The sequence below is a fragment of the Haliotis asinina genome, chromosome 1, assembly GCF_037392515.1.
Source record: "Haliotis asinina isolate JCU_RB_2024 chromosome 1, JCU_Hal_asi_v2, whole genome shotgun sequence".
In the NCBI taxonomy this organism is placed as follows: domain Eukaryota; kingdom Metazoa; phylum Mollusca; class Gastropoda; order Lepetellida; family Haliotidae; genus Haliotis; species Haliotis asinina.
The window spans coordinates 95,301,998-95,314,141 of record NC_090280.1 but is presented as its reverse complement, the minus strand read 5'-3'; the positions used below and the strand labels follow the sequence as shown (position 1 = coordinate 95,314,141).

The window sequence follows — 12,144 nt, the reverse complement described above, 5'->3', positions numbered from 1 at the left end:
GGAAAGTGAGTGAGTTTAGTTTTATGCCGTACTCAGCAATATTCCAGCTATGGTGGCGATCTGTAAATAATCCATTGATCAACGGCAGGAGCATCGATCTGTGCAATTGGAACCGATGACGTGTCAACCCAGTCAGCGACTCGCCTAAATGTAAAGCGACTCACCTGACTCTGGGCCCTATTGCTGCGGTGTGCCTGGAGATGATGCCTGGCTTCTTCCCTACACTGACAGGCAGGGACTTGTTCAACAAGGACAGGAAGATGTCTACTTGGGAGGCGTTGCTGTACTTGGCAATCTCCAGTCTCTCTGCAAGAAACTGATAACAAGAAAGTCAGTCAGTTGGCTTAAACAACAATTAAACTAGGTAAGGTCAAAATGGGCACTAAGTCCTTGGAAATGTTTTCATCAGTAATGTAATGTTTGACCTGATGCTGTTGCAAAAATTTAAATATACTGTTAAAAATGTTGCAATCACTCAATAATTTCATGGTGCTTAAGTTTTCAGATCTATAGTAAGTCAAGTCTATAGTAAACGAAAATTTGGTTCCAAATAACATTTAGCATGTCTTAAACCACAGGTAACTGACATTATGTCAACCACACATCATGTTCATCGCCTTAAATAGTGACACACCTTTGTCCAGATCTGGTGAGGCATGACATAAGGTGGGTTGGGAGACAGAATCTCATCTTCCCGTCGTGCCAGCGGGTCAGGGATAGGCTTGTCCTCCTCAAACATCCCCAGTTTCAGGTCAATACTCATCTGCCATGCTGCGGCCATCTCGCACAGGAACTGAAACATTCAAATGTTGTTGAAAAACTTGAGGGATCGCTGCATCCAAATTCACTTAACCTACCAGTATACTGTATGCTTTTGAAAAATTAATGCACAATGTTGAATAGACTTAGATTGATCACTGCTTTACACCACAGATTTAATTATTGCAGGGGTCTATAATCTTATCATATTTGTCATACAATGACAGAAGCAAGTCAAAGAATATCTGCTACATCAAGAATTTCACAGTGTCCTTGGCCAGGTCACAGTCTCCTTGGCAATATTCAAGCTGGATCATATCAGCAAAACAATAATCAAGTTGAGAACTGGAAAAAGGAAACACTGAATAAAAGCACAGATGACATGTCATCATTCTATGACAATTTGAGACCATAGAAAGTCCTGTCTTTCAACAAGTGGTGAACTGAGGCTGGGTCACCATGGAGTGTGGAGAATATATGCTAGTGTCAAGTCTGTAACTATAATCTTTTCTTTAGCATAGGTAACTGCTGGCCATCCAACCAGTTCATCCCATGCTTGCTATGCTGGATATCAAGAATGACTTACCTCTATGGCGAGGTTTGACCTGGCAGCTAACAACCACTCCCAGCATGCAACACTGATCTCCATGATCTTCTCCTTGAAGTGACGCACTGGGGTCCAGCACAGGGCATGGAGAAGATGTCGACTCAAGTCTGGAGGCAGAAACAACTTTGACGGTACCTTCATGGGCCTAGATTTTCGAAGCTGTCTTAGTGCTAAGACACTCATAAAAGCCATACTTTAACATTAACTTACGACCATCTTGGCTCTAAGAGAGCTTCAGAAAAATAGGCCATGTTCGACAGACTATTCCTGGTTGCTACTTACACCCACTCATAGTCTGTTGTTTGTTTGCTTGTTGGTTAATGCCACACTGTATTATTTAAGCCACATCATTGTCTTGTGGGGTGGCAACCTAATGGCTAAAGTGTTTGTTCATCATGCCAAAGACCCAGTTTATGTCTCCACATTGGTACAATGAGTGAAGCCCATTTCTGGTGCTTCCCACCATGAAACTTAGCTGAAGCCATGTAAAACTAAACTCATTAGCTCGTCTAACCCAGTGTGTCATATTCTTTCTGAAATCTTTGAATTAGACAATGTAATACTTTAGCTAACACATTCTTCTTCGCCTTTAGTCAGAAGCACAAAATGGTCTGTTCTGTTGACTGTAGTTTTACATTATTAACCAAAACCTTGGGGTCAGGTTCTCACTATAACACTATTACTGATCATGATTTGTCTATGAAAAACAATTACAATCACAGTGAGTATTTTATGGCATTCTGTTATGATACAATTCATTGACATTTCTTATCTCCTAACCAGTAAACTCACTTTTCGTAGTAATCTGGAGTGAACAGATTCGAAGCATTGCCTGCTTACAGGCCTCATCTGGAACAACAGAAAACACAATGATGTTCAGGTAAATGATGTTCAGGTAAATGATGTTCAGGAAAATAACGCTCAGGTAAACGACAATCAGAGATACATACCACTCTTACAATACATCCAGCTGATATCTATCGAGTCTAGTCACGTCGGCCACTTTAGCAGTGCCACCACCAGTTTCTATTAAAAGACTTTTATCTATCAACTCACCTGACTTAGAATCCACCAGTGCTGCCTCGAGCTTCTTGCACAGCGTCTTAGCGAGTTCCTCCTCACTCTCACTGATGCTCAACATACCTGACACCTGTTAAAGATACACAAGTCAGTGTTCTCTGTCTGATCACTATATACTTGTTGCTGTGTCTCATGACAGACTCAGAAATATCAAAGCATAAAATATTTCATGTTTTGTCTTTGTCTAAGCTTTTTCTTCCATATTCCAGCTGCATGATGACAGTCCATAAATAACTGAATCAGTACCAGACAATCTGGTGATTGATTTGCAGTAACAAAGCCACTAAGCTACAACAACAGGCGTGAAATCACAGCTGTCATCTCTAATCTGATGGAATAGCAAGCATAGCCAGGTTTCTAACTCTCAAAATCTCAAAGAGGTGTTTCTTAGCTATTTTACCTTGCACTCAGCAAGTTTCCAGCTATATGATGGCAGGTTGTAAAGAATTGAGACTGGAAAATATAATCCAGTGATCAACAGCAAAAGCATGAAGCAACCAAGTCAGCTGTCTGACCTACTGATCCTGCCAGTCACCTTTTTGAAGATATGGGGGTGGATGAGGTAGTGGCGTGAAACATATATAATCAATACAAACAAATTATCAGCCAGTCTAATTCCATGGAACTGTATGTCTACTGTCAAACCTATTCCACAGAGAGATGAAGTATTTCCATGATGACCTTGACATTATCCCTTCAACAAAGGGAGATACTCACCTCCCCGAGGTATCTGCTTCTGAGACTGAGGTTAGCCATGAAGTTGGAGCTGTCTGTGTTCACACAAGTTGGGCGCCGGTCCAGTGTTGCTGTCTGTAGAAAGTGACAGGAAAGGAAAGTTATATGTTAGACAATATTGCGACATGCTTGCATGTGTGTGTGACATAGTATTGGTCGGGACTGTTTACAGGATTTTGAAGGGCTTCCCCACTAAGAAACCATACCACAGTCAAAAATGAACAATTCACTTAGGTACGGCATACTGATTCTGAGCTCACCGGTCTAATGCTGCACAAAGTAATATTGTTGGTGGTCTGTGAATAATCGAGTCGGGTGATCAAGTATATGAGCTTTGATTGACGTAATTAGGATACGACCCCTTATCCCATAGTTGCCTCTTACAACTACCACATCTGCTGAAGTTCAATTCTAACCAGGGACTGCAGGGTTCTGCCTTTAGTACCTACCCCGAGTGGTGCAGCATTCTGGTTGTATCCGGCATAGTTGAGGACGCTCTCTGTGGCGAGGGCGAGGCCACTGTGTTGGAACAGCCCCTCAGAGGAGTTGTCCTGCTGCAGCAGGTATTCTATTAGGTGTGACCGTGTGGCGTTGGGTGCCCACTTCATTGATTCCTGCAGAATGCCTGCACTACGGGCGGCGAAATCCTTCACTGTTGTCTGAAATATTGAACCCAACATAAGACAGAGATTGGTGTGGGGATCTCCAGCAATAAATATTGTCATTCATGCTTTGCAGTTGAACAGTTTCAAGATTGAAGATCTATTGAAATTCAGTACATAGGCATGTCATTTCCACTGTTTTCCACTACAACCTGACATAGTAGGTCTGGTAGATGGTACTACCATGATTATATGTTTGCTATTGTTTGATGCTGCATTCAGACATATTCCAACTTTGATGTAGTGGTCTGTATATACTCTAGTCTGGACCAGATCATCCAGTGCTCAACATCATGAGCAATGATGTACATAACCAGGCTATAATAATGCTAAACATCCCTTTGAACGGTCTTGTAGCTATATTTCTTCTGACAATTGGTGACATACCTCTCTGTCTACCATGGTGTCCATCACCCTCAGCTTGTACACTGTGTTCGGGATGGGCATCTCTGGAGCATCTTGATGAGGATCCTGAAACAGAGGCAAGATGGTCTTAGCACACAGTATCAATGTCTCAGAAGTTTGATCATTAAACATGTTTTTTGCCATATGATTGACACTATGAGTAGCAGGTGACTCTGTTCTGACCCAAGGACACTCAACTCAACAAAGCCACTAAGCCGGAAGACCAAAATCAATCTGAAAAAGTTACTAACCATCTCGAGAGACTTTGACAAAACCTGAAGGATGTCAAGCATCGTCCTCAACACCGTCCCACTCCACAGCAGATGTGGAAACCTGCAACAGACCTCACACTGTACCTCAAATGAAATGCATATACAGTGGAAAACGCCTAAGTAAAAACTGCTTAACTAAATATATCGGATAAGTAAACGCTCTTATTTGGTCCCGGCAAACTTCTTCATTAATCATCACTATTTGAGTCCTGTTAACTAAAATTGGATAAGTAAACAATACCGCTTAAGTAGACGTTTTTACATGGTCCCTGGAAGTAAATTACTGACCAAACGAGACCTGATAACTAAATTAGCGATCATCACATAATCCGACATGCGGGACATTTGTCAGTCACCAGGTAAATAAACATCCCACTTACAGCTTGCTCTGGCGTAAGCAGTTTACAATACACTGACAACTGGAGGCCAGCCCTGATGAGTTGTTCATTGTTATATGTAGCTTGGGAGTATCGGTGAGTAGACCGGTACAATAAAACATGTTATATTACTTACAAATCTTGTCCGTTACTCTGTCATTTGCAGATATTGATAAGTTTGGATAAGTGAAAAATCTGATAAGTAAACAATTTTGACGAGTCCCTTGAAAGTTTACTTATCAGGTTTCCACTGTATATCTAAAAGCAATGCCGGGTCTCTGGTACTACGACTGCTATGGTGAGGTGGTTAGTGAGTGGGTTGGGTTTCACATGGCTTCCAGCAATATTCACGCAATATCACAGCAAGGGAATCATTGTGGGGAATTGAATCTGGGTCTTCAGTTTGACGAACGAACACCTTAACTACTGGCTTACTCCACTGCTGCTTATTGTAAGGTAAACAGAGTTACGATGTAAGCTTGATGTCGTAAATATCATGAACAATATTTGCAGGTCATTTCTGTTGATCCCAGTGAAGCAAAAGTCCATTTGTATCAGTAACTCAATGACAAAAAGCAGAAAGCATTTAAACTTTGGAATATGCACACAGACACAGACACAATACCTATGATTTGCTCATAACAATCACAAAAAGTCACCATTTTCAGTGAATGTGTTTACTTTTACGCCACACCCACTAATATTCCAGCTGCAGGGTGGTGGTCAGCAAATAACTGTCTGTACCACACTATCTAGTGATCAACAGCATGAGCATCAATCTGAGAAACTGGGATATGATGATATGTTGATGTCAACCAAGTCAGCGAGCCTGACAACCTGAGCCTGTTAGTTGCCTCTCATGACAGCATGGGCTATTGAAGGTAAATTCTAACCTGGAACTTCATGGGTACCATTCAGTGGAACCACAGCTGCTGCAAATCATGTGTGAGGAAGTATGGCTGGTCATAGTCTCCATACCTACATAAGTTTGTGGGCATGCCAGAGGCAAGTTGCACCATGCCGGGTTTGTTAGCATGCTGAAAGCTTCACTCACCTCTCCACAAGATACGAAAGAAATTTGTCAGCTACTCGTCGGATGGCCTTCTGTATGTGATTGAACTTGACTAGCAGAAACTGTGCATGGATGTCCAACTCTTTCTCACGCTCCTCGGTCCTAGGCTGATGAACAATGTTTAATAGTTTAGATCAAATTGTTTAACCATTTGAGCAAAAACCATAGTGCTGTAATCTGTTCATACTTAGCATACAAGAATGCAGAATATCTGTAAATGTTCATTTTGATTAAAAAAAAATGAAGGTTCACTCTCATACACCTTCATCTCTATCTGCATATGTATTTCATTGCAATAGGGGTTCTTTAAGACACAAATAACAAACAAAGAACCTGATGACAGGATCTATACAGTCACATATACAGCAAATATAGCTTACTGGGGACTGACTCATAATAACCACAGGTAAGTTGTGGAGTTCCCAAACTTTGTTCTCACCCTAGCTGCAATGACATCCAGAAATCTCTCAAAGACTTTCTCTGCGACGATCAGGATACACTGCCACATGCCTGGAACAAGATGTTGATCTATATAGCACCATCAAACATTGTCTGTGAGCGAAATTAGTTTAATGCCACTTTTAGCAAATACTTCAGTAATATCATGGTGAGGGACACCAGAAATGGGCTTCACACATTGTACCCATGTGAGGAATCGAACCCTGGGCTTTGGCATGAAGTGCAAAAGCCTCAGCCACTATGCAACCCAACCAATCTAAACAAAACTGTCTAGAGACAAATTTCCATCAAATATGCTATACAGACAGAGTGATGTAAAATATTGTCTATAGACCGGGCACAGTCAAACATTGTCTGAGCACCATCAAATATTGTCTGAAGGTCACTTTGTTTGTTTGTTTCGAAGCAAACATCTGCAGTATTTATAGCTATTTGATTACAGTCTGTAAACATACAAGTCTAGACAATCCACTTAATGATTTCCGTGAGAGGAAAACTATACACATCACCAACCAAGTCAACAAGTCTGACAGCTTGATCAATGGTGCATACTGAACAATTCTGACAAGCCAGTGCTAATTTCTCTTCCCTATTAAAGTGACTGAGTGAACTTTCTAAATGCTGCTATGGACAATATTCCAGCCATATAATGAGGTCCTCTAGTACATTTCGACCAGACCTTATTCAACTGAAGCAAGTGTATCTCTATCAAGAGAGCATGATATCACCCAACAGCAGGGATTCAGCAGAAAATGTATCCTGCAAATGGATTCTAGTTGGAGACTACATGTCACCTGGACCAGATGAACCAGTGAATAAATAGAGAATCTCATAGAGTGTCTTTTGATATGAAGAATATCACTACGACTTGATAAAGTTGAAAATATCCATGGTTTGCTGTGGATATGTTTACTTTTATCAATAAGTGTTGACATATAATATTAGAAGACACTAGGGAGAGATTCTGTTTATCATGAAAACTCACTCCATTGAAAAACACATTTCTCTCAATGCAGTTCTGCCATTAGACTTGAAATACAGCAATGTCATAGCACTATCACATGATTAGGTTTATGACGTCATAGCATTATGAGTGATGTAAAAGACGATGCCAGGGCAATGTACAAAATCTACTGTCAAAAGATCTCACACAAGCAATATTTTGGACGACAAGTAACTATATCTCCATCAAAATGTATGATAAAACTTCAAATTAAGGTGGAAGGAACCCTGGGAATTTATTCTGCCAAAGGATTACAATAGAAGACTATCACCCGCATACTAAATATTCCGTTAACACACACTCACTGTCTTTGTCTTTGTAGAGAGTCTTGTCCTGAAGGTATTCAAACAGGCCATGGAATGCATACAGGTCATTGGAATGCATAATTCTGGAACAGAGTGAGGTAGAAAGGATAAAGGTGGCAATAGTGGCTGGTGCAGATAAGGGCCATACACATTATTCTCTTTCTCTGCTAAGATTAAAACACAAAAGAATAAATTGGGATATTTTGAACTGGGACGCAATACTGGCATTCCCAACAGACTTGGAGCTGAGGGCAGGTCTAAAGAATCCCTGGAATGGAGGAAAATACCAGAGATGCAAAGAGTCTCTCCCCTATAGACCTACCTGAGGGTTTCTAGCTTAAACACAGACATGAGATATGTAAGCTGGGCAAAGCTCAGTCGGTTGATGATGGGCACAACTTCTGGTGGGTTGTCGAGGATGGTGCAGATCTTCATTCGGAAGCCATTCACATCAGCCTGGAGGAGAGTGAAGCAACACATTATCCGTCATGTAGCCAATCACTTGGCTATGTCATTTCCACACATGCAGCAATTTCTGATAGTTTCAGTGGCAGATCCATGAAAGAGAATTAGTTCCACATGATACCCAAATCTCAAACAAAACACATGCTAGTGTATTAGGTGACTGAACAAAGGAAGAATATGCAAAGCTCCTCCACTCCAGCCCCATAAGAAGCCTTCAGAGAATTTTTTAAACTGTTACAACGTCTATTCTGGGTAGCAACACACAGGAAGATGCAAGACAGTTATTGTTGCTAGCTCTAAACACGAATGTTTAGTCATCTGGAGAAAACAAATCCCTCAGTTTACAAATATAGTTTGTCTTTTTAAAGCCCACTACTGTATCACTGCCTTTTTCAATACAAGATGAAAAAGAAAAAACATTCTAAGGTAAGGAGAAACAGGAATTAATAATACTGTAAATTTCTCATATATCATGCAGGTTTCATTTTCGCATAAAATATTTTACCACACACATTCATACACCGAGAATAACCCTTGCATTTATTCACTCTACCCAAGCTTGACTCTTCATTGTTACCATAACACATCAACGGCCATGTCCTCACTATAACAGTAAGTATTTTTTCAAAACCTTGATCTCATTGTAATGTTTCATCACGAATTAAAAGTGCATTTGAAATATCTCTGGCAATTGAATGTGATTGTGAAACACAATATTTGTCTATTAATGCATATAGCAGTCATCCAATTAAGTTGTTTCTTGTTTGTCAAGCTTAAAAAAATGTCATATTTGTAAATGTAATATTCTGAATTCTGACAGCCTAATGTCGGCCTAACAGACAGCTGGCAGCTCCTTTATGTAGAGCTCACCTGACCAACTGTATCATTGCGGAGAGCAGCACTGTACTTCAGCTCTTTACGAAGATGGTCTCTTGTGATGAGCAGTGGTGACTTGGTGGAGATCTCGCACACAGCCTCATACCAGTCCTGGGGCCAGAACCCTGCCAAAACAAGCAGAACATCACTGAACATGTCACCTCACACTGATGTAGATATTAAGGCATGAGTGGTCCGAGTAACTACCTTTGCACATCATCATCCACTTCTTTGCAAACTTAATGCGAATTTCAAATAGCACCAAATTAATGTTGTTTGTTTGAAACAAGAGATGAGATATTGAAAAAGGATGTAAATCTTCCAAATTTATATACTCCTGCTTGTGATAAAAGAGCCACTGAATTATACGAGTCTACAACAGAGTGACTATGACCTGCCAGCAATATTTCTGCGGTTGACATCAATGGCTTCACCCACTGTCCTAAATTCAGGAACTGGGCTAATTTGAAAGTGACGTGAAACATCAGCCTTCCAGCCCACCTGACATGACTGATAAAGGTGGCACCATACTTAACTAACTACTGCCTAAAACATGAGAGCCTACCTGAATCCTCTTCAGTGAAGCCCATCACCACACAGTACTGCCAGAAGTCCTGAAACAGCTTGTGGAGTCGGCGGTTCGGCTCTCGGATAGGAGGCAGTCTTCTTGTCAGCTGAAAATAAGTAAATTCTTACAAATAAGCCTTTGAGATTTACTACTGCATTTGTAGAAGTAAAGTAAAGTGATGTCAAAGGCAGAGTGAAGGATGGAGTTGAAAGCAGCATATGTGACTTTATCTTACATAAAAATATCAACTTTGTCGCTCAACTTATTTAATGAAGCACTAGATACAATTCCAGAAAAACACCAAAAAACATGGAAATAATTTAGGCAGGACCTAACAATTAGTGATTCATAACAATGCACACTGTTTAGGTACCACAACAGTTATCTCCCAAGTCCCCTACAATCCAGTACCCTACAGTTAGTTAACACAATACATGGTATTTACCTGCCTGGCATAATGAACTGACCCAAGGGAGAGTGAGTGGGTGAGTGAGTGAGTTCAAAATGGGACTCAGCAATATTCCAGCTATATGGCGGTGGTCTGTAAATTACTGAGTCTGCACCAAACAAGTCCGTGATCAACAGCATGATCATCAGTCTACGCAGTTGGGACATGATGATGTCGGCGAGTCTGACCACCAGATCCTGTTATTCGCCTCTTACAATAAGCATGGGCTGCTCAAGATCACTTCTAATCTGGGTTTCCATGGGTTCTGCTATAGAAATGGACAGCACATGTACACTCACCACTGCTATGACTGGGATCAGCACCCCTAGATTCCCAGCACTACTTGATGCCTAAAATCAAAAACACATAACCACTCAATCCTGACCAGCCATCATGACCAAAAACACAGACAATGCAATTAAAATCTTTTCAAAAGAAGTAATAAAAAAAAGAAACATTCTAGAAACAATCTGAATATCCAAGTTACTACAGACATCACAGTACAGTCAGGTCGCGTTAGTCCGGACCCCGACAATCCGATTCCCGCCATATCCGAACAATAACTAGCAGTTAAAAATCTTGTTTACTATGTAAACTCATTACCTGTTGATTCATTAATCCGGTGCTTCACTCTCCGTATCAAGACGTTAATCAGCAGCAAGATTAGCTAATTACACATAGTTTTGCTTCATTAATCTGGCGGTACATCAAAAAGGTTCAGATAATCCCTTCACACCATGAGCCCCATTCAGTGGTAATCGTTAAGTGACACTTCCGAGTTGAAGATGTCGTTAGTTTGTGATTTTGATCAATTAGTAGGTCTCACTTTTGGTTAGTTGGAGTAATACCTGTCATGCTTACTTCCTGTATAAAATGAGATCGGCTTACACTTGTCAGTCATAATCGCAAGTCCCTGTGAAATTACTGCCGCACAAAAAAAGATATATTTGTAGATACAAAGAGAAAACCCTAAAGCCAGTTTTGATCTTATGAATAAACATTTTGGTCAAGAATTTGGACATTCTATCGGCAAAAGCACATTTTCGGACATCGGATATGTTTTGTGATTGAATACAATCATTTGACAGACAGATGCAATCACGTGGTTGATACGTCATCTTACACTGTGACAATGCTGCCAGTCACAAGTGTGCCAATGTCAAACTGACAAACGTGAAAGTTCATTTCTTGCCCCCAAACACCACATCGCACATTCAGCCAATGGAGGCTGGCATCAAGAGATATCTTGTCAAGCATTTCATCCAGTGTGCCGACCGGTCACAGATGCTTAATCTCCGAGAAGCTCTGAGAAAACTGCCTGGTCCGAAGTAAAAAACTCCACCATTCAGAACTGTTACCGTCATGTAGATTTCTTTCACTAGTGAGTTTGGTTACGTGTATGTATAATCTATCTAGACATAATCGTATGCATTGGTAGGTCATTATATGAATATTCAAGTTGTTATGTCTACAAACTGTATTAAAGTGTTCTGAAACTTGCATACGTTTGTATGTTTTTGTATTGTCATGTCAAAGGGAAGTAACTCTACTGTAGTTGTGTTCATAAAAGTTCGTTTCTGTAGTCCGTACGTTTCACTATCCGAACGTTTTTGATGAAAAACAGAAGTGTCCGGATTAACGCGGCCTGACTGTATACACATTTGTGTCAAAAACCAGGACATAAACACCAGCTGACTTTGTGTGCTGGTGATTAGGTGCCTGACTCTGAGGTTGTGGGTTCCAATCCCGGATGGGACCCAACTCAAAAGAGTACTACAATTTGTACTTTACTAAGAAAGTGTAATTCCAAATATAACATATGTTAAATAACATCACAAGCCTGAAGGCCTTCCCTTCATAGTTCCAGAGATCTTTTCGTTGGCGAGCTCGTCCTCCAGCCCTGTTTGTACAAACATGTCCAAGGCCTTACCTTCATTGCTTTGGAGAGCTTCTCCCTTGCCCTACAGACCCATCTTTACAAACAGCTCTCAGACCTGGAGTCCATATATTCATAGTCTCAGAGATCTTCTAACAGGCCTGCATGCCCTCCA

General features: G+C 40.7%; 1 protein-coding gene across 1 annotated transcript in view; it reads right to left on the bottom strand.

Annotated features, from left to right (window-relative positions):
• Positions 1-12,144, bottom strand: part of LOC137255762 (phosphatidylinositol 4-kinase alpha-like) — a 77,539-nt gene that overhangs the window by 37,249 nt on the left and 28,146 nt on the right. The window contains exons 16-31 of the mRNA XM_067793285.1: positions 10,393-10,443; positions 9,643-9,751; positions 9,072-9,202; positions 8,059-8,192; positions 7,737-7,819; positions 6,409-6,479; positions 5,952-6,076; positions 4,500-4,581; positions 4,231-4,314; positions 3,631-3,840; positions 3,164-3,256; positions 2,423-2,516; positions 2,159-2,215; positions 1,346-1,473; positions 635-793; positions 165-316 (exon numbers count right to left, since the gene is read on the bottom strand). Coding sequence (XP_067649386.1) covers positions 165-316; positions 635-793; positions 1,346-1,473; positions 2,159-2,215; positions 2,423-2,516; positions 3,164-3,256; positions 3,631-3,840; positions 4,231-4,314; positions 4,500-4,581; positions 5,952-6,076; positions 6,409-6,479; positions 7,737-7,819; positions 8,059-8,192; positions 9,072-9,202; positions 9,643-9,751; positions 10,393-10,443 — 1,763 coding nt within the window. The remainder of the gene's footprint in view (positions 1-164; positions 317-634; positions 794-1,345; positions 1,474-2,158; positions 2,216-2,422; positions 2,517-3,163; positions 3,257-3,630; positions 3,841-4,230; positions 4,315-4,499; positions 4,582-5,951; positions 6,077-6,408; positions 6,480-7,736; positions 7,820-8,058; positions 8,193-9,071; positions 9,203-9,642; positions 9,752-10,392; positions 10,444-12,144) is intronic.